Source organism: Trichomonas vaginalis, chromosome IV, assembly GCF_026262505.1.
Source record: "Trichomonas vaginalis G3 chromosome IV, whole genome shotgun sequence".
Classification (NCBI taxonomy): Eukaryota; Parabasalia; order Trichomonadida; family Trichomonadidae; genus Trichomonas; species Trichomonas vaginalis.
The window spans coordinates 30,171,794-30,197,708 of NC_067206.1; the positions used below are offsets into that span (position 1 = coordinate 30,171,794).

A 25,915-nucleotide genomic window follows, 5' to 3' on the forward strand; every position below is an offset into this window, starting at 1 on the left:
TATACATAGATGTTATGCCAATGTACTTCTCTTCATTTATGTTCACAATCCAGTCTGTTGGAAACTTAAACGTTACTCTGTTCCCCTTTATTTTGACGTCAGGGTTTTCACTACTGAACGCAACAGATAAAGGTATTTGTCTATACATTTAGTTCGGATAAAAATAAACCATTTACTCTTTCTTTGCTTCAGCTTCTTTAGCTTTTGCTTCAGCTTCTTCTCTAGCTTTCTTTGCCAGCAAACGTGGGTTCTTTTGTCTTCCAGCAGCTAATGCAGCAAGTTGTTTTTCACTAAGTTTTCTCTTTGGTCTCTCTGGCTTTTGTTCTTGTTTTTGTTCCTTCAGTTCGGATAAAATTTGCTCACGAATTTCTTTCTTCAATGCTTCAACATCTATGACCCTTGGGTCTTGTCCGTAGGGCTTGTCTGAGTCATTTGACTGTAGATAAAAAACTAAATTAAAACTTTAACCGATGTAAAATGAGCTTGTCAAAATCAGAACGAGAGTCTATTATATTAAATGACGCCAGAGGAATACAACATCCTTTCTATTATGTAAGTCAGAGTAAAGATGGTAAAATATATGTAAGAAAAAGAAAGGTTCCATTAGCGAATGCAGAGAGCGACAACATTAAGGTGCATGGCAAGGGCGAAGCCACGAAGCCCATATAAAACCTTCTGTTCAAACTGAAAAGTCAATAGAACAAGAAGAAAAGAAGCCAGATGTTCTTTCAATAACGAACCAAGAGCTTATTGCAAAGTTCGTGAATTTCATTGAAAAGCAAACCGAGTCAAAGAACCCTGACCCGCCAGTGAAAGAAGTTGAGACAAAAGAGAATGTACAGTTCATTGAAAATGTCAAGAAACAACTTCCACCACGAATGCCAAGAAGAAGAGTGAGAATAATGAAGTAAATAGATATTTTTATCTGAAGTAAATACATGCAGAACGAACAGCTAAACGAATTTACTCCAGCAGAGCATATTCATCAGATTCGCTCATATTTCGATATCATAGACAATGCAGTTCAAATTGGTGACACTAATAGAAAATATTCTGACGCAAAGATTCCATCACAACCTGGAACTGCTAAAGATAACACATGGGTAACATTCAATCTCTCACCTCCTGGTGAAAATATGTTGGACCTTTACAATACATTCATTACGTATAAAATGGAAGGTCAATTTATTGTAGATAAAGAAATTGGTTCAGGTTCCAATAAAACAAACCCACCAGGATTTTGGATTGGTTTCGATGACGCTTTCTATGCAGTTGCTGGATATCAAATCCTTGCAAATGGTCGTATCGTATATTCTCAAGACAACGCAAGAGAAGAAGCATATATAACTTCAAACTCACAAACTACCGAACAAATAAAGAAAGTAGATGTTTTCTCAAAGACTCGACATGAAGATGTATGGAGTCATTCGGGAACATGCAGAACAGGACAAATTGTTAGTGGTCCAATTACAGCAGGAAAATCATTTGATTTTAAGCTTCGTTTAAGAATTCCTGTTAGAAGATTCCTTCCATTAGAAGCTATTCGATTTATTCCAGCTTTTGCAGGAAACATTCAGCTTAAAGTAAAGTTCAGTAGCGACGCCTTACAATGCACATCTATATCTGTAAATGATATCATTGCTTTCAATCCAACTCTTAAAGTTGCATTTGCTTCAGATTCAAATCCACCGACAAATAAATTTGTTCCATGGAATGAACCATTCACTATGATAACGAAGGCAGTAGAAGCTAGTGGAACAGTTACTATTACAACTGTAACCCAGCAACTATTTCGAACAAAGATGGATTTTAATGAATGTTTCATTCATCCAAAGTCATTCTCTTTAGACCCTAACATTTATACAGAACTTGTAGAACATTATACAAACGAGGCTTTATGTTTTCCTGTTAAAGTTATGGATTGGATTCCTATGGACGGTTCATTCTCAAAGAATACAGATAGTTCAAGTGCAACATTTACAGCAGCTTATACGCCTATTAATGTTAAAAGTATTTGGGCACTATTTAGAAAGAAAGACAACTATTATGTTAATTTTGAGAACCCTAAGTTTAAATATCTTCAGCTTTCCATGGGAGCTTATGGAAATATGCCTGCAGAACCTGAAAAATCATATGGACCTGTATTTTATGAAATGGTTGCGAACGCTTGCAATACAAACAATGATATGATAGGATTTAATGAAGATGTTATGAGGTCATTGGTGGATGATGGTAGTGTGGAACATAAATGGGATAGCTATGACAACACACATTTCTTATGTGGTTTTCCAACAGAAGTGGACTTTTGCTTCCAGCAAGGTCAAACATCTACTGCTCCAATAACATACAAATTGTCTGTTAAAGGACCTATTGAACTAGCAACTGAAAATGTACCAAAGCCACTTATTGGATTTATGAGGGATTGTTGCTTTGCCATTCAGGTGCGTGCTAATGGAATCCCAATAATAAGATTAGATGACTATAACTTAGCACGGACGACAGTGAGGAATAAAGGATGAACGTTTATTTTTAAAGCTTATAAATGAGTTCTTCATCAAGCTCTCGTGAACCTTCACCATCTATGAAACAAACTTTACCAAACGATTATGGAGCACCTATTGAATATTTCTTACGAGCTGCACAATGGCAAAGAGCAGTCTCACCAAGGTTAGGTGTTCCACCAGCTCCTGTCAAAAATAGCATTTGGTCAAGTCCTTATATAAATATGGTCTCCCACTAGGTTTGCTAGCTACAGCAGGAGCAGTTATGATGTTGAAAAGAAATAAAGCAAATGTTGTAAATAATACTGAAGTAGCTGAAGTTAAACAAACTCCGACACCATCACAAACAACACCTTCAATGACTCCTGAACCTATGAAAGTACAAACTCCTGTTCAAAAGTCAACTCCTAAACCGACTCCAACATTTAAACCAGAACCTACTCCTCAAATAAATCGTAAAACTCCTGCGTTTCCTTACTGAAAAAATAACGTTATTTTTATTTAATATTAAAATTTTTATTTGATTGAAATGACGACTAAAGTCACTGAAGCAATGAAACAAAAGTTTTTGGTAGAATACATTAAATCAGGAGCGGTTCCAGAAGGTTTTTACGTTCATACTATGAAGGATGGTAGAGTTCAGTTTAGAAAGATAAAGCAACCATTAGATAGAGAAGGTATATTAAGGAAGATTAAACTTCATGAGGACAACATTGCTGAACTTAAGAAGAAGTTAGAAGAGTTGGAGAAAGGAAGAGAGTTATAAAGCAATGAATTCAAGTGGGTGAAAAAACAGGTGAAAAAAGAGGTGAGATCTCACCACTTCACCTAAATTTATTTTTGTGCTATGTTTTCATACGTGTGAGGGTGGTGATATCATTAATTTTAAGTTTATTTTTATATTTTATTTTTATATAAATGACGAAAACTATTGAGATAACAAACTACAACGGTCATGAGTTCAAGAATTTGTTCTTCGTTCCTCGTGAAAATACATTCTATCAGATACGAGGGAGAAAGGGTAAAGTTAGTTTGAGCGTTTACGAAGGAATGAAGAATGGAAAGTTTATACAAGCATACGATACAAACGGTAAGCGTGTTTCATTAGCTTTGTCAAAACTTACTAACATTTATTTTGACAGTGACTTTGACTCTGACGATTGGAGCGACAGCAGCGATACTGAAGAATATGAACTATTGTGTGAAGCACAGCAATGGGAAGAGTTGCAATACTTTTGTAAATGAGAACGTTTATTTTTACAGTAGTGAAGTCGTTTGTGAAAACGTTAGTGAGGTGAAGTGGTTGGCGGCTTTATAAATATTTAAGGTTAAGTTGGTGTTTGTGTTTGTGTTGTAAAATATACGTTAACGGTTTTGTAAAGTGTCAAATTCACATATCATGGGTAAGGAGGTTCGCAGTGCCTCCGTACACAAGATATGTATACTAACTAACCTGATGGTATAAATGAAGTTTTCGTTACTGATGGTCAAGGTAATATTAAAGTCATAAATGGGTATAAATTAACTATATCTGATTATCCTTAACGTAAAGCATATAATGAACGTTATCCTATGCAATTTGATGAAAATGGAAAAGCTGTTAAACAATACATTGGAGAAGGTGAACATGGTCCAATTAATTCATACCGTCATAATCCATATTCTTATTTCAATGAAGAATTAAACGCTATTGAAGAAGGACCGGATGGATTACCACGATATGTTAATCAGTTTGATGGTCAATATGCAAATTTGAGACCTGAAATTCCAGCTAAGAAATTCTTTAAAGTTGCTTTATTCGATCCAGTGTTCAATGAACAGAAAGAAGCAATGAAAGCAGAATTTAAACCAATTCAAGTGGCAAGAATTTCTTCATCTTCACTTTCAGAAGCGTTCAAGGAATTGATAAAGAAACCACTTTATCCTCAACAAGGTTATAACTTTGATTTAATTAAAGAAAGTGATAGACGTAAATTAGAAAAATCAGATAGTTTTAAGAATGCATGTAATGAAATGATTAAAGATATTGTAAATGATAAAATAAGACTGGAAGAAACTCAAAGCAATATCAATAACATAATTGGTGCAGTTACAAAGAAAGTATAAGCAAACAATGATGAACCTTGGGATATTACCGTAACAACTAAATAAAACTTTAAATATATTTTTCTTTTTTTATTCAATTATAAAATGAGAAGACGTTTCACAAGTCAAAAAGAACACAAACGCAAAAGCAGAGATTACGGTTGGTTATAACGTAAATGATGATAAATCACGAATTATTCAAAATGTTAAAGTTAATGTTTAGCCCTGAATTAACAAGGTCAGCAACTCAACCAAATTTATTAACTCGTGACTTACCGAAGAATGAGGAGAATGGAGACCCAATCATTTTATCTGAACCTGGTAAAGAACCTGTTGAAATTCCCTTATCCAACATACCCCCCACCTCTTTCATCAAACATCGAGAAACCCAGGAATCTACGATTCCAGTCGCAATGCGCCATATAAAATAGACATTAATTCTGAATTAATGAAAATTTACCGTGATATAATAACTGATAATTATGATTCAATAATAAATTTAATTGATCAATCCGGTTTAATTATTTTACCTTATGAATCATTAATTCACTTATCGCCATTCTTTGTGATGTTCAAGATTCAGACGTTAAGATTCAATTTTTCATAGATGATGAGGTTTCATGCTGCGGAACAGTTGCAAAAAATAAATCCTATAAAGGATATTAGCACAATTAAGATATCAAGAAACGGAACAACAACTGAACTTCATTTAACATATAATGATATTTATAATAAAAGTTTGATGAATATAAAATATCACTTGAAAAATTCTTTGTTAAGGCTATTTAATATTCAAGCATTAACATTATCGAATAATAATCCTTTGAATCATAATCAATAATAATTGACCTTTCACCAGTTTCTATCGTTTGTTTTATTTCTTTTTGTTCCCCACTATCCGGATCGGTCATTGTAATTGTTTTTGTTATAGTATCAGCTTTATCTTTAACTTCAATCTTTTTTTCCATCAGGATATTTAAACCAAAATTCCAAAAATTCGATATTGTCAATCTGTTCATATTTTAATCTATCAATTACATTTTTAATACCATCTGAAAATCTTATGAAATGGTCATTATATGGGTTTGATTTGAACTAAATTTGAATGAAGTGAAATATAACCCGATGATGAATATGACATTGACTCGTATTTTCTGAAAACACTAAAATTTAAACATGAACGAATTTCTTATTCGTTGAATTTATGAATTCTTGAGGTAATCTTATTCTAGTTTTATTTATCATGGAAAATAACGCTTTACCATATTTTTAATCGTAATAAAAATGTCAATTATCAATATTATTTCGAATAATAGTTGTGAATTAAATTTAACAGTTTAGTGGAATTTATAATGTTACTCTCGTTTCTGTGAGTGGTAAATTTAATCCATTCTTTTAGACCCTTCAGATTATATATCATTTATTAAAAATGACCATGAAAAAACGTATGATATGTATATAAATAATGTGATCACGAAATGGGATATTAACATGATTTTAAGTTATTTAAATGAATCATTTATCGTATGGTATGAAGAAAATTTTAAATCAAAACCTGATAAACTTTTTGAACTTGATGAAATAAATAACCTTATTAAATTCCCGCTGAAAAATTAAATTTTGTACTCCTCATCTTCGTTCATTGTTGGGGATATTAAATTTTGAAAAAGATGTTGGGGATGTTTTGTATTCTGACACTGGTTCCAATTTCATTTTAATCAAATGTGATAAAGTTTAATACCCCAATGAGATTTTCACATCAAACATTAGACCCTAACTCTTACCCATCAATACAAAACATTTTATCCATCAACTTAAACACATTTTCTTTATCATATCCGTTTCAATTATCCGGGAATTCATTTATTCTTCATTCAAAAGATTTATCAAATATTAAATTTAGAATAACTGACCTATTTGATTGTGATTAGAATTTATGAATGAAATATTATGGCAATTCAAATAGAAAAAATAGCTGATGAGATAACGGATTAAATATTTATTTTTAAATCGTAATAAATGATTAAACAACAGCAACCACAGCAACTTAAGGCACAGACCATTACATACGCCATATATGCATATAATTCAAAGACGGCAGAACAAACGCAAAGGTTGAAATATGGAGATTTGGAGATAGTATTGAAAAATGACCATTTCGAATTCGTTTGCAAAGGTGGTGCAGTGATATCAAATATAAAAGAAATTTTATTTATGAATTCAAAAATTAAAGGTATAACGGATGATATAACATCAATTCCACCAGAAGAACAAAGATATTACGCATTAAATGCATTTCCTAAAGTTTTGAAGATTGGAAGATTTAATTTAAATGAGGAATTCATAAAAGGTTTCCTAAATGACATAATGAAGAAAGCAGATAAGGAATATGTCAACAGTGAGTTAATGAAGAAGGCAGATAAGGAATATGTGGTTAGTGAGTTAGAGAAGAAAGCAGATAAGGGACTTGTGGCTAGTGAATTAATGAAGAAGGCAGATAAGGAATATGTTAATGAAAAAGATAATGAAATTAAAGAAATGGTTGAATGGTATCATGAATGGACATCAAAGATTTTAAAAACTAAAGCTGATACAGGATGGGTTTCAGAATGTTTAGACCTTAAAGCAGATAAAACTTATGTGACTAGTGAGTTAGAGAAGAAGGCAGATAAGGAATATGTTAACGAAATATACCAAAGTTTGATAGGAACAACAAAAAATATTGAAACTATTGTTGGTGACTTTTCTGTCAATGAAGAAAATAAATATTTTAGATGGTAGTTTGTACACTCCTTAAAAAATGGTATACGGTGGAAACTCATTCCGAAAAATAACAATGAAATGTATGTAAGTTATAAAAAGAATGATGACACACAAGTTAAAGTTCCATTAGACAACAACTGCTACTTAAACTTATATGGAGACGAACAAAAGAAATATTTAAGAGTTTATGAAATGGCAGATATGACATTGCCTGCCCCAGCTCCAGCACCATATTATTATGACTATGTAGATGACGAAGAAACACTACATGCAGATGAACAAAAGCAAACATTATATTTAGATTATTATAGATATAAAAGATATAATGCAATAGAAAAAACGAGAATAGTATATTATTATATAGATGACAGAAATAAATATTATAGTCAAGATTTTACCTACCCTGAAAACATAAGATTATATTATAAAAAATATTCTTACACAAACCAGAAGAAACCTGAAATAGTTGCACTATATTTTAAGTTCAAAAGAGACAATCCTATAATGTCTCATATGTTTGATTTAATGAACCCAGTAGGTTCTATTTATACATCTATGGAAGCAAGAGGTCCTCAAGTAATGTTTGGTGTTGGTGCATGGGAACAAATAGTTGACAGGTTTTTGTATTGTGCAAACTCTTCAAAGGAAACAGGTGGTTCGAAGAAAATTAAAGAAGCAAACCTTCCACCGCACACTCATACAGGAACTACAAACTTTTCTGGCGACCATAGCCACTCATTAAGAGACCACCCATTATACAACTCAGAATATTATGCTGGCAATGACGTTTTATCTCCAGATTATAACCATTCGGCAAAAAAGACTTTTCGACCAACTGAACCAGGAGGAAATCATGTCCATACTTTCACAACAAATCCAACAGGCTTGGGTGAAGATTATATGCCACCATTTATGACTGTATTCGCATGGTACCGCATTTATTGAACGCGCTTGAGCCTGCTTTGCGGGCTTACCGCATTTATTGAATGAACTAAATATATTTTATGTCTGTAATTAATTAGGTAATGAAGTAATGGATGAACTGCAGAAATATATTTTATCGTTAATGTTTACGTTAATGGTTACGTTAATGTTTATGTTAATGTTTATGTTAATGTTTTCAGGTTATTCAATAATTAATTATTTTTGAATAACTGATGAGGTCACCGGGTCACCAGGTCATTTAACTTCTCTGAAAAAGTGTGACAACATGACATTTTGACAACATAGTGGGAAATGAGGAAGGCAGTTATTAATTATTTTTGAATAACTGATGAGGTCACCGGGTCACCAGGTGGTCACCAGGTAATTTAACTTCTCTGAAAAAGTGTGACAACATGACATTTTGACAACAGTCCTGGAAATATGATGCAGTCCAAAAATAAAGTTAGTTTTAAAATTATTTTTATTTATTTTTTTATTTTGTATGTAAGAACAGAAATGTCAGTCGAAGCAAAAACATTCACGAACAAATCTAATGGCGAAACATTCACAAAAGGCACTTATAATGGTATTGAAGTCTTACGTAGAGACAAGGATGGTTACATTAATGCAACAAAGATGGCAAGAGAAGCAGGAAAGTTAAACCATTTAAACAGATTTCTCAATAGTGCTAAAATGCAGGAAATTCTTGAGTTTTGGTTGAAAGAATACGGTGGAGCCAAAAGTGGCTCAACCTCAAAACAAGCATTTTATGAGCTTGCTAAGGGCGTTATAAATGAATTCAAAGGTATTTACATACATCCTGACCTCGTTCATTTTGTTGCTGAATGGTGCTCTGTAAAGTATGCATTTTATGTCAAAGATATTATGGATTCCATAGACAAGAAAGTTCATGAGAAATTAGATGAAGAAGAACTCGAAGATACAGTAGAGAATGCTAAACATTTGTTTGAAGAAGAAGTTGGAAAAATGTGCGAAAAACAATTAGAACATGAACGTGAGATATGTTATGGTTATAGAGATTCTCCATACGAACTAGACCAATGGGAACAAGAAGATTTAAAGAGAGAATTTAGAGAATATGAACTCGCTAAGATAGCATTTGAAGCTGCAGAAAAGAAGTTAAAAGTTTGGGGTCATTCTGTACAAAAATATTGTGAGTAAATGAACCATTTATTTTTATCATAAACGACCAGAAATATATGTTTACGTTAATGTTTATGTTAATGTTAATGGTTTCGGGTTATTCAATAATTAATTATTTTTGAATAACTGATGAGGTCACCGGGTCACCAGGTGGTCACCAGGTAATTTAACTTCTCTGAAAAAGTGTGACAACATGACATTTTGACAACATAGTGGGAAATGAGGAAGGCAGTTATTAATTATTTTTGAATAACTGATGAGGTCACCGGGTCACCAGGTGGTCACCAGGTAATTTAACTTCTCTGAAAAAGTGTGACAACATGACATTTTGACAACAGCACAGGAGGAAGGCAGTTATTAATTATTTTTGAATAACTGATGAGGTCACCGGGTCACCAGGTGGTCACCAGGTCATTTAACTTCTCTGAAAAAGTGTGACAACATGACATTTTGACAACATTTACGAAAATTTGATGCAGTCCAAAAATAAAGTTAGTTTTAAAATTATTTTTATTTTTTTTATTCCTATATAAATGACAGCAACAAACAACAGCAACAGCAACAGCAACTATATCATTTCTGATGAAAAAGTTATTGATTCATTAGCTGAGGAATTAGTTGTGGCAGAAACTAAAGCCCTCAACGAAAGAATTGGTGAAAACAAGATTGATTTACATAACTACCTCAAACATGATGGAGGAAGAGGAAGGAAAACTGGTACAGCTTTATTAGTAAATAAAATTTCAAATTTAACGATTATAGATGTTGATATCAATAAATCGTACAATGATGAACTTAAAGAAACAGTTAGAAAAGACATTTTATCAAAACTTTCGGATAAAGATGTTATCGTTAAAACTGCATCAGGAGGTCTTCACATTTATTGCAACACTAATTTCTTCTATTCAACCTCGAACAGAATGATTAAATGTTATTCCTGCAATGATTATGATATTGATATCATGACTTCTATTGATGATTCAAAGCGTTCATTAGTGGTTATGGCTGATTCAAGAGTTCGAAAGAATGCAACAGAACCAATCAATACATACTCATTCATTCGTGGAAGTTATGATTCAACATTAACCAGAACAGTGAATGATATATTAAATGATTTGAATATTAAGGTAAGAGTTGAACAGAAGAATGAAGAAATAAAGAGTATAATGAATGAAAACAAAGATGTAAACATTGACGATAAACTTGCCCAGAGCATAGTCGATGGCATCTGTGATTTTGAAGTACATAATGATGGTGGAAACATGAATTTAGAAAAAGAAGTTACATTATTCACACTGTTTCAAGCAATTAATTCGTTACCTAATCATTTAATTAATGAAGCATACGATAACGTTTATAACTTCTGCAGCTTAACTGAAAATGCAAAAAGTAATTTTGAAAAAGCACGTAGTAGATATGCACATTTAATGACTTCGCCATTTGTTTTGGTGAAGATTCTAAAACTTTATCAAAAGGAATATTATGATGAATATGTTTTACCTTTATTACGTAAGCCAAAAATAACATTTGATATCAAACTTGATGACTCGTTTTTGATAACAGATATTAGACGCAAGGCTGAAAATCATCAGTATAAAAACAGTTCTGAAGTAATTGAGGATTTATCACGTGTAATCCGTTTTGTAGATTGTGGAAATAAATACTTCATTCAAAAGGACTATAATATCCACGACAAAATGAATCAAATATCATTCGTTCTTCAATCAAACATGAAAGAGTCACTCAAAATGATTAAATTATTTAAAGAAGAAGGTAAAACAATAACAGCATGGGATGTACTACTAAATCAATTGTCTTCATTAACCGTTAAGGGTGTTTGCTTTAAATCTGATTCCCCGATGTTTTCTCAACGTTTCAGGGTTATAAATACAACATTCTTGAAAAGCCTGATTACTCAAAAATTGAGATGTTTATGGATTTCATTAAAGAAGCCATTTGTGATAATAACGATGAAGTGTATAAATACCTTCTCGGCTGGATTGCATCAATGATTCAACATCCTGGAATCAAGAATGAAACAGCAATTATTTTGAAAGGACTTCAGGGAACAGGTAAAAACAGATTTACAGACATTATTTCTGAACTTCTCGCCGGTTATTCATGTAAAAACATTACTGAAATAAGTGAGCTAACGGGTAATTTCAACTCAGTAGTTGAAAATAAAATGTTTCTTGTACTTAATGAACTCAAGAATGTAGGTGAAGACAGACTTGCAAACTTCAACGCTTTGAAATCAATTATAACGGATAATGAGATAAGAATTAATGAAAAGAATCAACCCAGAAGAACTGCTCAGAACGTTGCAAACTTCATTTTCGTAACTAACAACGTCTACCCTGTCAAAATTGAAGTTGGAGACAGAAGATACGTAGTTTTAAGAGTTAATGGTAAATTCAAGGGTCAATTTGATTACTTCAAGAATTTAATGGATTCATGCACAAAGGAATTTTATGATAACCTTTTAACATATTTTATGCAATATGACCTTTCATCATTTAATGTACGAATCATACCGATGACTGAAGCCAAACAAGATTTAATCGAGTTATCAACAAATCCTTTAGATGTATGGATAAATACACATTATGATGAATTGTGTGCAGGTATGACGTGTAAAAATGCTCTATTCTGCAAACCATCAGACATGAAAGACAAGAATTTCCAAATGAGCATTAAGGATAAATGTGAAAGGAAACAAAGAAAAATAGATGGTAAACAAACATGGTATTATGTTTTGAAAGAAGAAATGAAAGGATTATATAAACAAATTGAACCAAACGATAATGAGGATTCATTTACTGACGATGAAATACCCGTAAATGAAGCTTTATAAAGTATGACTGGAATTTATTTTTGCCTTCCGCCTGTGATGTTGTCAAAATGTCATGTTGTCACATTTTTTCAGAGAAGTTAAATGACCTGGTGACCTGGTGACCCGGTGACCTGGTGACCCCTTCAGTTCTTCAAAAATAATTAATTATTGAATAACCCATGATGTTGTCAAAATGTCATGTTGTCACATTTTTTCAGAGAAGTTAAATGACCTGGTGACCCCTTCAGTTCTTCAAAAATAATTAATTATTGAATAACCCATGATGTTGTCAAAATGTCATGTTGTCACATTTTTTCAGAGAAGTTAAATGACCTGGTGACCTGGTGACCCGGTGACCTGGTGACCCCTTCAGTTCTTCAAAAATAATTAATTATTGAATAACCCATGATGTTGTCAAAATGTCATGTTGTCACATTTTTTCAGAGAAGTTAAATGACCTGGTGACCTGGTGACCCGGTGACCTGGTGACCCCTTCAGTTCTTCAAAAATAATTAATTATTGAATAACCCACTATGTTGTCAAAATGTCATGTTGTCACATTTTTTCAGAGAAGTTAAATGACCTGGTGACCACCTGGTGACCCGGTGACCCCTTCAGTTATTCAAAAATAATTAATTATTGAATAACCCGAAACCATTAACGATAAAATAAGTGATAACAAATTTTTATTTTTATCATAAATGAATACCCCACAAGCTCAAAATTTACCACGAATCATAACAAGGGAGGAAATGATAAAAATGATGCAAGAACATGTTAAAAATAACAAACCACTAAAATTGAGAAAATGTGGTTATGCAGTAATGATGGAAAGAGAGATGTTGTCAAAGAGGAATAAAAATTAAATTTGGATTGAGTTTAAAAATTCATCTTTATTAAATTCATCTCTTCCAACCAATTTATTTATTCTATTAAATTCTTTTATTTTTGCTTCACTCAGTTTAATGATTGAACGGTAAGTTTCTAATTTTTCGATTATTTCTTTATCGTTTTCAACCCCACCGCATTGCGACTTCTTTTTGTAATAGCATATTTTTGATTTAATTCTGTTTAGTTTCTTTTTATATTCATTGTCTGGACTCTTGACTGCTTTGTTGTCACTCATTTCTTACGAAATAAAAAAAATTAAATATTATTTAAATATAATGGAGTAATAAAATAAATCGGAATTTCTATTAATTTATTGTCAACTTCAACTAATGCATTGCCGTTAATATATCTAACAAATTCAGCTATTGTGTCAAATCTTCGTCTTCTTTTTGTCATTGATTTATCAGTTTTTCCATAATCGAGATGAATTAAAACTTTATTTCCTTGTTTAAAATTCATGAGCCCCGAATTAATTTGTTCACGTTTAACATCATTTAACTTTTCCATTTGCTTTCTAATATATTCCCATTCTTTTGAAATATCATTTTTCATTTCCACTGGTTTCATGTTTATAGTTCTATGCCATGTATTATTGTAATAATATACTAACTGTTGTATGATGGAGTCATGATTTCCATCCCAGTATATCTGACCGTTAACCCCTAACGCATCTCTAAGAGTTCTCATTACCGCATCAACTATTTTATTATGAAACGTATATGGAGAGGATGAGAAGTAAAAATTAATTTGTGGGAAATAATGAGTCATAGCTGCCTGAAATCCTTTATCACCATCACCCCTGATATTATCTACTCTTTCATGATCTAGTAAGTATTGAATAGCTCTTCTTGTTTCCTGTTCTGTTTTCCCTTTCACCGGAATGCAATATAAATATCTAGTGTTAATGTTAATGGCAAATAAATAAGTAACGTTTCCTTTTGAATATTCCAGATGATCAATTTCGTATGAATCTGGATATGGAGCAAATGAAGGTCGACTAAATTTTTCCTTTAATGGTTGAATTTTCGGGTCAATTGGTTTATTTAATATCTTGAAATCCTTTTTAAAATCTTTTTGCTTCTTAAATGTTTGAAATGGATATAATAAAGTGAATGATGAAGGATTAACTGAAGGAGGAGGTACTACTGTTGGAGGTTTTGGTGTTGTAAGTGGTTTAATTTTATCTGCTTTGATTTTGGAATTCAATCCTCCCTTCATTAATTCTGGATGTATTTTATTCATTTGTTTTAAATATGCTGTATATAAAGGTTTGATATACTTTCCCGCTTCGAGTTTATGTTGAAGGATGAATTCCAAAAGTTGATCTTCATTTAAAAGTCGGGCTGAATATGGTTTAACTAATGAATCATAAATTAAAGCTTGTGCTTCATTTATGGTCTGAAGGACCTGGGTGTTTTGTTCCTTTTGTTTTTGTTCCTTTGGCTTTGGTTTTTGTGGCTCAGGATTATATAATTTATATAATTCATCAATATCTTCTTCTGTTAATACTTTATTTTTGAAATCTTTCAATTGTTTAAGCTGTGATTTAGTTTTTCCCTTTAAATATTCATTATTTTTAATTTTGTCTTTAATTTTAGAAATTATTTTATTATGATATTTCAAAATTTCATTTTTATAATATGGATAATAATATTCCATATCATCACCCGTTATATTATTATTATATTTTTGGAGATATGCTTTTAAATCATAATAATCAAGAAAATTTTGATTAAATACTAAATCATCAATTAAAATTTTTAAATCTGCGCTATTCATTTATATAAAAATAAAATCAATGTTTTAAGGGTGCCCACCTCTTTGATCAAGAATCAAAACCATCATTAACGGTTCCTTTTGTCTCATTTGTGAATCCCATTTTTTAAAAAATAAAATTTCAAATTGTATTAAATAAATGGCATACAACATCCATTTTCACAACATACAGCCTTAGTGTGTGCTCCTGTTAATGCAGTCTTACCGATTGTTAAGCGAGTCATAGACCCGTTTTTAAGTTGTAAATTAATATTCTGACCATCAAATATCAATTTATCATTTATTATATCCAAATAATTTTTAGGTGTTAATTGTTTATTTTGTCGTAAACTAACTCCTTTCATTTTTTGTGCAATCTTTTTAAAATCACTTCCATCAATTGAACCGTTGAATGATGTATAACACTTAGGACATAAAGCAACCATGTTATCACCTTGTTTCTCAATTGCTAAACCCAATAACTTCTTCTCATGTGCTTTTTCTTCAGCTTTATTCTTTAATTTAGGTTTAAATTTCTCATCAAAACAGAAGAAATCAAATGGTGCGAATTTGAAAATGTTTTTATCATAAAATTGTTTATCGGTAACAATTGCTTGAAATGCTTGAGTGTTAGGAAGATTTGGATCACCAGCGATTGCCCAATAAGATGAATCAGTATCACCTTCAATGAAATGAAAACGATTAACATCCATGCATTTATACATAAAATCATAAATGAAAACCAAATACCAGTATTTAGCATTATCTAAAGTGAAGAATGCCTCTTGTAAACATGTATCACATCTATAAAATCTATCTTTGAGCATCACTTGATATGTATCCTCTCCTATTTCTCTTATGTTTTTAAACTTATTTGACATACATGCAACGCGTGCCTTCTGTGCATTCATTATTTTAGTCTTTGCGTAATTTTGTGTATTCATTGCATCGTAACCATATGATCCATTAAGTGAAATCTTGCAAAATAAACTTTTTCCTTTATTTCCTTCTAATTCAGCCTTTTGTCTTTCGTTCATAAATTTGTTCGCAAATTCATTAAAACAAGTGTTTTTAGTAAATGTTAAAATTGATTGAATGTCATCAATGATAAAATGAAATCTGTCGATTAGATACCAAAGATAATAAGAAGAAAATGGTTGATATTGGTTGTGTGTTGATGCTAACTGAGTTAATTTCCTCTGTTTCTGGTCAACTGGTAGATTGTTTGATTTCATGTAATTATACATAAAACTGCCAATTGTTTTTTCATCTGTGATAATATCTAAGTTTCTTATTATCGGTAAAAAGTTTATGTAATCATTAATGTATTTTTCATCAATGTGACCCTTTACTTCAGCCACGAATAAAGTATTTTTCTTCTTAATAATTCCCAGTGCTTTTGCTTTCTTTGTTGCTGTATCACAAATGATAACACCATTCAATCTTCCCGGCATATACATTTTATGGTCAGTATATTGAATGAAATCATGAGGATTAGATGAAAATGATGAAGGATATAATGAATTAAAATCAACACCAACGAAATGAGTCATAATGTTGGTGGTGTCCTCATTTGATACAGTTTTAGTTTCTGGATTATATGAAAGTTTATTAATGTGCGTGATTCCTTTAAGATTAACACGATGTTGAACATTTGATAGACCACCAGTAATTCCATTACGGAGAATGTGATAAGCTTCAACTGAATCTAAAGTCATTGGTAAATTATTTTTTAATACATAATTTCTTAAATTGATTCTTAAACGTTGAACATCTTCATCTTTATTTGATTTTACGACATTGCAATAACAACACATTAACTGACAATTTTCTTTGGTATGTGGTTTTTCATTATCGATTCTATCCAATGTTGGTTTATTTGCATATGTAAACGCTTTACCACACATTTTGCATTTAGATGAAAGGATTAAATCGTGATAGTATTGATAGTCATCCATTGAAACATTGTTTTTAGTATCTCTTTCTGCTTTTTCATCTTGTTTCTTATATGATTCAATTTTATATTTCCAATACTTTTTTGTTAATTCAAAACTTGATTCCACATTTTCTTCTTCTGGATATGTTTCGTTAGGATTGAAGTTCTTATATGCTAACGCGTAACGAATCATTGATGCATTCGATGATAAAGAAAGATTATGAAGCATGTCAATTTTATAAACAAATGTTTCTTCGATAATTTTATCAATTGGGTCAATCATAATTTCAACATCTTTATTGCAATAATGAATAAAATATTCTAATCTATTCTTAAAATTTTTAGCATCATTGAGATATATTTGATAATCACTATCTGATATAGTTTCTTGAGTTAATGCTGAATAAAATGAATCTTGAGTGAATGGTTCCTTTTTATATAATTCATCTTCGTAATTTTCCCACGTGATGAATTGATAAGGGAAAAAGGATTTAACACGTGATTTATTGTTTCCGAAATCTTGAGTGAATTGATCTAATGTTCCACCCGCTATATAATTTCTGATGTCAATAAATCTTAATTCATATGGACAGTTTGTTTTCTTTACTATGATTTGCTTAAATTGTGAAGATGAACCCAGCATTGATTTTATTTTCCATTTTGCAGTGTTTAAATCACGAAGAATTAAATTTAAATCAAACTTTCCCGAATTAAAACCTATGATATTCACTTTATTGAATTCCTCATCTAGAAGTTCTTTAAATGCTTCCTTCTGTTTTTCATTTAATGTTTGCGACTTCATTAATTCTTCATATTGTTCAATATTTGATTTAGCAACTAATGAACAGGTTGAAAATAAAAACTCAATCCAATCAGAAATAAAAGAATCACTCGAAGTTAAGCAAAAATTCCTCGTATGTTTTATCACGGTCTACGACCTCGCCGCTTTGCGGCTTTAATTTAACCGTTGATGATACCATGAATGGTTTTAAGTAAGCATTCAAAGTTGCACACTCAGAAAGTTGTAATTCTTCTTTAGTCTCTAATGTTTCGAAGTCAAAAGTAATATAATATCTTGTCGGTTGATAATATTCCTGCAAATTTGAGCTAATAACCACTGATATATCTTCTGTTTCGTAATATGTGGTGCATATGGTTGTTGTGTGTTTTGCAATTGAACGTCTTGAATTAATCTTCCATTATTTTCTTTACATTTCTCACAATGTTTTAAAAATCTTCTTTGGTTTTTCCTTTCTGGATCATCACGGATAGAATATACTTCTTCTTTGCAAAAGGGGCAAACTTTATATCCTGTGAGTGCTTCAACGTCTGTTATTCTATCAGCGTGAAGTTTTCCACATGGACTCTGTGTTAATAAAATATTTACTGTTTCAAATTCTGGATCTATCATTATTGAATCCACTAATGGAAAGTCTACCTTGTTAATGTCTACGTCTTCTGGTTGAGGGTCACAATAATAAAATCAATATTAACGTTTAACATTCTTGCTAACCTCTCACTTTCTGATGAAATGTCAAATCCTTCATATGCATCTATGGCTTCATTTAAATAACTTCTACGAGTTTTAGGATTAACACCATCAGGAATGTTATAGAAGCGTTTAAATAACCTTCTACCTTCGGCTCTTATTTGATTATCATTCATTTTAGCTGTTCCATTTTGTTCATTTATGTAAGAATAAAAATTAAAAAATAAAAAAAATAAAGTTTATTTTTTTTAAAAGTCCAGGGCTAAAGTCCATAAAATGAATTAAGAACACATAAATTTTTATCATCTGCGACGTGACGAATACATTTTAATTTACTCAAGAATGCGTACCCTGATACATTAAATCTAATTCCTGTCTTATTTAATTTCACAACTTTGAAAAGGAATGTATGAATAGCTATAAAATGATGAGATGATGTTTTATGGGTTGCTTCCATTTTTTCTGAAATAAATGAATAAATATAATGTTTATAAGTTTTCATATCTTTTATGTTCTTAATAACGAATGGTATAGACCTTTCAACTTCGTCTTCCTTCGGTGCTGTTCTTTCATATGAAACATTATTGGTATCTTCAATAATGAAACCACAATCACATAAAATTTTATATGTACCAATTGTTTCTTTTGATATTTTATCTAACAAATCAAAAACTTTATCAACACCTGTACATTTATTTAAATAATAATTTGTGTAAATATCATGGTCTTCTTTCTTAATCGTATTTGTTGCATATGTTACATTTTTCAGTGCTTTTTTGAATTTTTCAGAATCAAGGAGGTGAAAGTAATATACATGGTATTTTCATCGTCAATAAATTGTAACTTATGTTTATGAATAAATTTTGTGCCTTCTTCTGAAAGTGTTTCGTTATCACCATCTAATAAATTTTTAGTTAGATTCAAAAGTAATTTTATATTTTTTCATGATTTTTGAACTTCTGATTCTGAAGCTGGGATATTCATTAAACCCTCTACTTCATTCTCATTATATTTTTCAACTTCTCTTAATTCTTAATTTTTTCATCTATTTCATCTCTTATTTTTTCCAGTTTTTCAATTTCGTATTCATCATCATCTTTAATCCGTTCTTCATAAATTCAGGGAAAACATCAGGTTCTTTAGGTTTTTCTTCTTCAGATGTGGGATATAAGAAATTTATAACATCATCTTTATTTTTTTCCATCATAATCTAAATCATTTAATAACTCGCAAATTTTTGACAATTTCTTAAATAATATTTACTAACTTCATAACACATCTCATCTAATATATCCTTTATTTCCTCGTTTGTGAATCCTAATGTTTTCACGTCGTTAGTTTTGACACTCATTTCATACAAAATAAAAAATAAATTATTCAAAAATGTAAGACATGAATTTTTAAAGTTTATTTTTTAAAAAAATTTTATTTTTTATTTTTTATTATGGTAGTGAATCTTTCATTCATGAAAATAATTATTTCTAATTTCTTTTATTCTCTCGTACATACTAGATTTAAAGAATTCAGAACATTTCCCATAATCTCCTAAATGTTTTCTTATCCCTAACGTGTGCCAGTTATTATATGAAACTGAATAAACTTTATCTTTATCTTTACACCTTTCATCACTTCCAATATATTTATATCTCAGTTTTGATTTAGCATTTTCATATTCATTAGCGTTTAATAATTCACAGTCTTCCCTTTTAAATATATGTTTAAGATATTCAGGATTTAATACTCTACGTTTATATGCTCCTAACTTAGTTCTAAAGGTTTTTCTACAAAATTTAGGAATTCCATCCTCTTTAATGTCATCAATGATTTCCATTTCATTATTTTCAATTTCTTCTTCTCGTTTATGAGGTCTTTGATTATGACTCCATTGATTCCATGAAATTAAATATTCTTTATCATTATATTTATACCTCATTAGCTTATTTTGGCTTTCATATTCATTTAATAATTCACAATCTTCATTTTTAAATTGAAGTTTAACCCATTCAGGATTTAAACAATGTTTAATTAATCGCGGAATATCTGACATCATCTATATATAGCTTCTTTTATAAAAGATAAAAAAATAAATTATTTTAAAATTAATGTTAATTTTTTAAAATGTGTTTAGTATATAATATTTATTACTAATTTATTTAATAATGTCGCGCTTTCTTACGAATTCATGACTTAAAAAACGTAAGAAAAAATTTTTATATCATCTATATATAGAAGATGTGAAAATATACCTTCATCTATATATAGACGTAACAAAAAAAGTCACACAACCCGTCATACCCTACTACTATTTGCTCCTTTTTTATTTTAGTATACAAATATCCCATTTGTTATATGTTCGGTATATATATGATGATATTGTAATCAATTATGCTTAATGAAGCTTTATCCCGTGAACCCCTCATATTATTGGAAAATAAATAGCGAAAACATGTAGAGCTGCTATGTTCTCAAGTGTATGCTGATTTTTGGATTATTTCATGAAAACTAATGGCGGGATATCTTGCATTATTTAAAAAAAATTGAACTATGCAAAAATAAATAGTATTATATTTTTTCTCATGAAATGCTATTATGAGACAACCATAAAAAACCATATGTTGTATTTTTATAATTTGATTGATTTTTTTTACTATTTCATTAATCTTTTATGAATAATAATTATTTTTAATATATGTGCTATTAAAATTTCAAATTTTGACTAATATATCTAAGTTATCTGAACGAAACATTTAGAAAATATCATACTTACATTGAAATAGCAAGTAGAGCATATTAATAGCAAGTTTCTTGGCTTTATATCTATCATCTATTGTTGTTTGATCAAACAAAATTCACTCTATTATATGGTGTCAATTAATTAAAACAATTTTAATATTTATTTATTTAGTGCGAATAAGTGCAAACTCATAAATGAATAACTTAATAGTAGAAATGAATTATCTGATATAAATCTCACATTTTGTCCATCAGAAATACTTTAATTGCATACGCATAACTATTAGTAATACGTCTGGAGTGTCAATTAATAACAATCCCACAACAAGTAAAATTCAGATTTTTATTAAACTTATTTTTTCCTAAAAGTTTTCTCAAATTACTATATATACATATGTGGATAAAATAATAGTAATATTGTAAAAAATTAGATAATTTTTTTATTTGAGAACCTCTCAAAAGTTCATTCAATTTATCAATTGTTTCAGTTTGATGTATATTCATTTCTGGAGCCTAAAACTTTAGCAATCATGACAATATCATATTCTCTTTCTAACTACGCAATGTAAGGGTATCCTTAAATGAAGAAGTAATTTAAAACGATTTTATTTATGATCAAATTTTATATATTTTTTTGGATCAAATCCATTTTAATAGAATTTATATACTATTCATCTATTAGTAAACACTACCGTATATTATTTTTTAAGCTATCTTATTTTTTGAACTTTTATTCAAATCTTTGGTCGCAAGAAGAATTGCATGATAAATAAAAACATTTAATCAAAGTCAATTTTATTTTTCATATTCAAATGGACTGAGTGTTAACATTTAACATTTTTTGCTAATTGTCGTCAAAAATTAGGCGTAAAGCAAAAATTGATATTTCATATGGTTTTATGATAGATAAGCATTATATTCCCACTCATTATATTCGTAAATTTTGAGGTTTATCCTTCGCTTTTAAGATCATTGAATTTTGATTTTTATATAAAATAGTTATATATTAGAAAATAATATGAGTTTATGTGATATTATTTTTCAGAAGATTTCATTCTATATGCCTATGAAAAGTACTCTCAAAACTAACTTTTTCCTAATTATAATTAAATCTAGAATATTGTATTATGCTTAGTATTATTTCATTTTTCTCATTCAATTTAGAATTTACAAATGTCAAAAAATTGAGAGCTGTCACTTTTGATGAATTTCTGTTTATTACAATACCTACTGTTAATAATTAAAAAGTTGATTTTCTAAAACTCCAATGATATCATTTTATCTCATATCATCTGTGAGGTGACAGATAAAAAAAATTCATTGCGATGCCCGCAGTTGTAATTGATCTCGGAAGCTACAGATGCCGCGCAGGATTTGCAGGCCAAGAAGTTCCAAAAGTTGACAAGCTTACACTTGAGCTTGGTGGACAGCCATTCCAAGGCAGAGTTCCAAATTTCTTCGATCAATACAAAGTTGTTGTCAAGAAACTTTACGAATTACTTGGAGTTTCTCCTTCTGCACAACCAGCATATGTCACAATGTCATTAAGAACATCTGACCAAGCTCAGAAGCAAATCGAAGAATTTTTCAGAAATGAGCTTAAAGTTCCAGCATTATACCTCGAAAAATCATTTGTCATTAACGCAACATGCACAGGAAATGCAGTCCTTGTGGATCTTGGCTATCAAAAGTCAGAGATTACATGCATTGCAGAAGGAACATTTGTCGATGGATCCGGAGTTGTCCACGTTTGCAATGGCAATGAACTCGCTAACTACATCAAGAAGGCCTTCAAGGTTGATGACCCAGCTTTGATCGAAGAAATCAAGTCTGAAAAAATTTCAGTTGTTCCAAACTTCGATGAAGCTTGCGAGAAGGGATTACCTGATGTTGAATTCAAGGGCCACAAGCTTACTGGCCAAGAGCTCTTAAACGCTGGAGAATCCTATTTCATCCCATTCTTCATCAACGAAAACCTCGAGAGTGATGGCCTCCACAACGATATCTTCAACTCGGTCAAGAAATCCCCAGTCGATTACAGAGCCAAGTTATGCGAAAATATCGTCGTTTACGGAGGTGGAGCCAACATGAAGGGTCTCCAGGCCCGCCTCGAGAAGGAGGTCAAGGGCGTCGTTCCTCCAGCGACAAAGGATAAAGTCAAGGTTAAAGTCGTCGACAAACCAGCTTACTACTCTTGGCTCTGCCTCTCCGTCTACGCTGATGCAAGACCACAGGCTGCCAAATAATTGAATAAAATAAAACCGGATTTTTGATTAATCAAATATTTGCTTAATTTTGTTGAAAATATATGTGAGGGAAATTAGTTACATCTTGTGAAGGCTTGACTCTGGAATTATATAACTAAAATGTACAAAAGTCATTTTTGATGTTCAATTTGATTAACCTTCGTTTAACAATGTGCTGTTTTTAAGATGAAATGATGCTGTTATATATCGTATAGATCTATGTTAAATTCTCATGAAGAATAAAAATTAACAAAGTATTATAAAAAGATCTTTCAAAACATATTTAATTACATGAACTGAATATACTTGTAAAGGGAATTTTTTTCCAAAAATAATTGAAAATTTATAATTCGATGAAAAAAATTATAGTTTTTATGAACAAAAATTCTAATTTCCAAAATTTTTGGAGATTTTTTGGAAATAATATAATAGGCAATATGCTAGGGCTGTACAAGATTTAAAAAAACATTGCCGGGTTACCGTAGAGGCCTAAAAAAATCGCGCATCGGCGGCAAGCCGCCTCGGCATTAAGAATGCGCATCTAAATTTTTATATGTCCTTCTTTCTTTTATTTTTCCCTTCCCTTTCTTTTTGTTTCATATTAAGTTCTGTCAAAATGTAAGCTATTGAATTTTTTGAGAGGGAAATAATCATCGAGGAAGTAAAAAGTGACGCTTTAGGAAATATTATTAGAAATATGATAATAAATATATTTGGAAAAAATATGTTTTTTTCAAAAATTGAAATGTTCATAGAATATTTTGAAATATGTAGGGAATTGAATTCAGTAATATATGATAAACAGGATTTTTAAATTTCAAGGAAAAATAGCTTTTGTGAATACTTTTGAGAACTCTTCTCAAAGATCATGATTCAAATATATTAAGGAGCCAAAATATTAGAGATGAGTTCACAATCAAAATTTTCTCACTTTTCTTCCAAATTGACATCCTTACTCACCACTTTCAAGTTTTTCATACATATATCTTACCCATTCATTTGGAATACGAGATCTCGAGTTTTCGTTCATTTTTTTTACTTTACAAAACTGTTTATTTTTCAGAATTTTTAAATTTGAAAAAATCCATTCTATATCTGATAAATAATATATTATTTTTCAATCAAAATATTTTGATTATCATCTCAAAAGTGTTCTCAAAACCTAGTTTTTCTTATTTTGGATAATCTTAATATTTATATTATTATAAACTAATTGAACACCATATGTTTTTGTATACTTTTACAAAAAAATTGATAGATTTGTGATACTTCCCCCGACGATAGAATTGAATAGCTTACATTTTGACAGAACTTAATATGGAACATTTTCTTTTTCTTTTTCTTTTTTTCCCCTCCTCTTGCTCTCATTTACTTTTTTTTTCCTTTTCTCATCATTTTTCAAAATTTAAAATTTTTATCAAAAATCTTGCCTATAAAAGCAGACTATGGAACCTTTTAATGCCTCTTAATCAATATTATACAGCATAAAGCATATTAAATGAAAGTAATTACGTATAAATTTATTTTATTATCTTATTTATTAATTCTTTAGCATGTATTGTTTAATATTAACTTTTCTGTACATTAAATATGATATCTCCAAAGTATGAATGCCTTGTAACGAAACGAAAACTTAATTTTATGTTGAATATTTGTCGGGAAGAAACGTTTTTCCCGAAAAATAATCGTCTTTTGATGTTTTTCCCGAAAATCGTTCCGATCATGACGATAGACCCATAGGATATTGATTTTGGTATGAAGGAGTTGAATTTCACTTCTGAAATTGATATGATAGATAGCTCAGAACATATGAATATGAATTAACTAATCAAAATAGTATATTATATAAATATGCTAACTTAATTAAGATAATTTAATTGATATAAGGGAATTATAATACAATTTAAGTTAAGGGCATAAAATTCATAGGCTATATATTGCATCTGCCATCAATATTATGTTAAATTCAATAATTTTATAATGAGAATAAGATTCGAATCAAAAAAGTATCGCAATATGAAGTAAAATACTGGCGACTAGTTTCACATACTTATGATATATGATATATGACTGTGTTTATGGTTAAAAAGTAGTTTTATAAGTAGAATTTTAATAAAAGTAAATTTTTATTCATAATTTAAGAAATTAAACAAGGAAAACTCACTACTTCGAAAAATTTCATATGAGTGAGCTGCAAATTTGTAAATAAATCGCGAAATAAAAATAATATTCAATCGTATTTAAATTTTTTATGATTTGTATAAGCAGATGATTTTAGTGCAGTAATTGATGTTTGAAAACGAAAAGCAATGCTTGGATTTGTAAATTGAAATATGAATCGCGAAAAACTCTGATTAGTAAGTAACACGCTTTTATATTTCGATAAAATTTATCGTTGATATACTAAATCTGATAAAAATTCGATAATTGTAAAAAATATGATGTAAATTGTAAAACCATCATGAAGTGCTTTGTAAAGTTTCATTAAACTGAACTCAGAGTCTTTGTCAAATTTTCCTTGCGGAACCATTAAACCTTTATCTTCATCATAGAAACACTGAACAGAGTCAGGAAACATTTCATTAGCGGTTAAAG

The 25,915-nt window shown here is 30.2% G+C and overlaps 11 protein-coding genes and 3 pseudogenes across 14 annotated transcripts, besides 12 other annotated features; 10 read left to right on the forward strand and 4 right to left on the reverse strand.

Annotated features, from left to right (window-relative positions):
• Positions 1–3,953: part of a mobile genetic element that runs on past the window's edge.
• On the reverse strand, positions 173–432 carry TVAGG3_0194520 (annotated as a pseudogene). Its single transcript has one exon. A coding segment is annotated over exon 1 (260 nt).
• On the forward strand, positions 939–2,512 carry TVAGG3_0194530 (uncharacterized protein; the record flags this gene model as incomplete). The annotated part of the gene is made up of 1 exon (XM_051226097.1): positions 939–2,512. A coding segment is annotated over one exon (1,574 nt), but the record flags the coding sequence as incomplete, so codon positions are not given.
• On the forward strand, positions 2,770–2,982 carry TVAGG3_0194540 (kinase C-related family; the record flags this gene model as incomplete). The annotated part of the gene is made up of 1 exon (XM_051226098.1): positions 2,770–2,982. One exon carries the CDS (start codon positions 2,770–2,772, stop codon positions 2,980–2,982), a length of 213 nt encoding a protein of 70 aa, XP_051111084.1.
• Positions 3,031–3,267, forward strand: TVAGG3_0194550 (uncharacterized protein; the record flags this gene model as incomplete). Its single annotated transcript, XM_051226099.1, has 1 exon — positions 3,031–3,267. The coding sequence occupies one exon, from the start codon at positions 3,031–3,033 to the stop codon at positions 3,265–3,267; it is 237 nt and encodes a 78-aa protein (XP_051111085.1).
• Positions 3,268–3,419: a terminal%2Cinverted (terminal inverted repeat of Maverick-1A transposon ID:TVAGG3_0194380).
• On the forward strand, positions 3,420–3,746 carry TVAGG3_0194560 (uncharacterized protein; the record flags this gene model as incomplete). Its single annotated transcript, XM_051226100.1, has 1 exon — positions 3,420–3,746. One exon carries the CDS (start codon positions 3,420–3,422, stop codon positions 3,744–3,746), a length of 327 nt encoding a protein of 108 aa, XP_051111086.1.
• A 120-nt stretch (positions 3,954–4,073) lies between the features above and the next one.
• TVAGG3_0194570 (uncharacterized protein) lies at positions 4,074–4,433 on the forward strand (the record flags this gene model as incomplete). Its single annotated transcript, XM_051226101.1, has 1 exon — positions 4,074–4,433. A coding segment is annotated over one exon (360 nt), but the record flags the coding sequence as incomplete, so codon positions are not given.
• A 2,172-nt stretch (positions 4,434–6,605) lies between these two features.
• Positions 6,606–7,367, forward strand: TVAGG3_0194580 (uncharacterized protein; the record flags this gene model as incomplete). Its single annotated transcript, XM_051226102.1, has 1 exon — positions 6,606–7,367. One exon carries the CDS (start codon positions 6,606–6,608, stop codon positions 7,365–7,367), a length of 762 nt encoding a protein of 253 aa, XP_051111088.1.
• Positions 7,368–7,427: 60 nt separating this feature from the next.
• Positions 7,428–7,850: a mobile genetic element.
• Positions 7,851–19,464: a mobile genetic element.
• On the forward strand, positions 8,910–9,455 carry TVAGG3_0194610 (uncharacterized protein; the record flags this gene model as incomplete). Its single annotated transcript, XM_051226103.1, has 1 exon — positions 8,910–9,455. One exon carries the CDS (start codon positions 8,910–8,912, stop codon positions 9,453–9,455), a length of 546 nt encoding a protein of 181 aa, XP_051111089.1.
• On the forward strand, positions 9,971–10,598 carry TVAGG3_0194620 (Prim-pol domain family; the record flags this gene model as incomplete). Its single annotated transcript, XM_051226104.1, has 1 exon — positions 9,971–10,598. A coding segment is annotated over one exon (628 nt), but the record flags the coding sequence as incomplete, so codon positions are not given.
• TVAGG3_0194630 (uncharacterized protein) lies at positions 11,446–12,237 on the forward strand (the record flags this gene model as incomplete). The annotated part of the gene is made up of 1 exon (XM_051226105.1): positions 11,446–12,237. A coding segment is annotated over one exon (792 nt), but the record flags the coding sequence as incomplete, so codon positions are not given.
• Positions 13,417–14,792, reverse strand: TVAGG3_0194640 (annotated as a pseudogene). The gene has a single exon. A coding segment is annotated over exon 1 (1,376 nt).
• On the reverse strand, positions 15,166–16,370 carry TVAGG3_0194650 (DNA/RNA polymerases family; the record flags this gene model as incomplete). The annotated part of the gene is made up of 1 exon (XM_051226106.1): positions 15,166–16,370. A coding segment is annotated over one exon (1,205 nt), but the record flags the coding sequence as incomplete, so codon positions are not given.
• TVAGG3_0194660 lies at positions 17,301–18,263 on the reverse strand (annotated as a pseudogene). Its single transcript has one exon. A coding segment is annotated over exon 1 (963 nt).
• A 2,794-nt stretch (positions 19,465–22,258) lies between the features above and the next one.
• Positions 22,259–22,295: a mobile genetic element.
• Positions 22,259–22,295: a terminal%2Cinverted (terminal inverted repeat of Banshee-A3 transposon ID:TVAGG3_0194670).
• Positions 22,296–22,382: 87 nt separating this feature from the next.
• Positions 22,383–23,340, forward strand: TVAGG3_0194680 (ATP binding; the record flags this gene model as incomplete). Its single annotated transcript, XM_001302859.2, has 1 exon — positions 22,400–23,320. The coding sequence occupies one exon, from the start codon at positions 22,400–22,402 to the stop codon at positions 23,318–23,320; it is 921 nt and encodes a 306-aa protein (XP_001302860.1).
• Positions 23,341–23,760: 420 nt separating this feature from the next.
• Positions 23,761–23,890: a mobile genetic element.
• A 21-nt stretch (positions 23,891–23,911) lies between these two features.
• Positions 23,912–23,953: a mobile genetic element.
• Positions 23,912–23,953: a terminal%2Cinverted (terminal inverted repeat of ISTv3 transposon ID:TVAGG3_0194700).
• Positions 23,954–24,604: 651 nt separating this feature from the next.
• Positions 24,605–24,645: a mobile genetic element.
• Positions 24,605–24,645: a terminal%2Cinverted (terminal inverted repeat of ISTv3 transposon ID:TVAGG3_0194710).
• Positions 24,646–25,766: 1,121 nt separating this feature from the next.
• Positions 25,767–25,915: part of a mobile genetic element that runs on past the window's edge.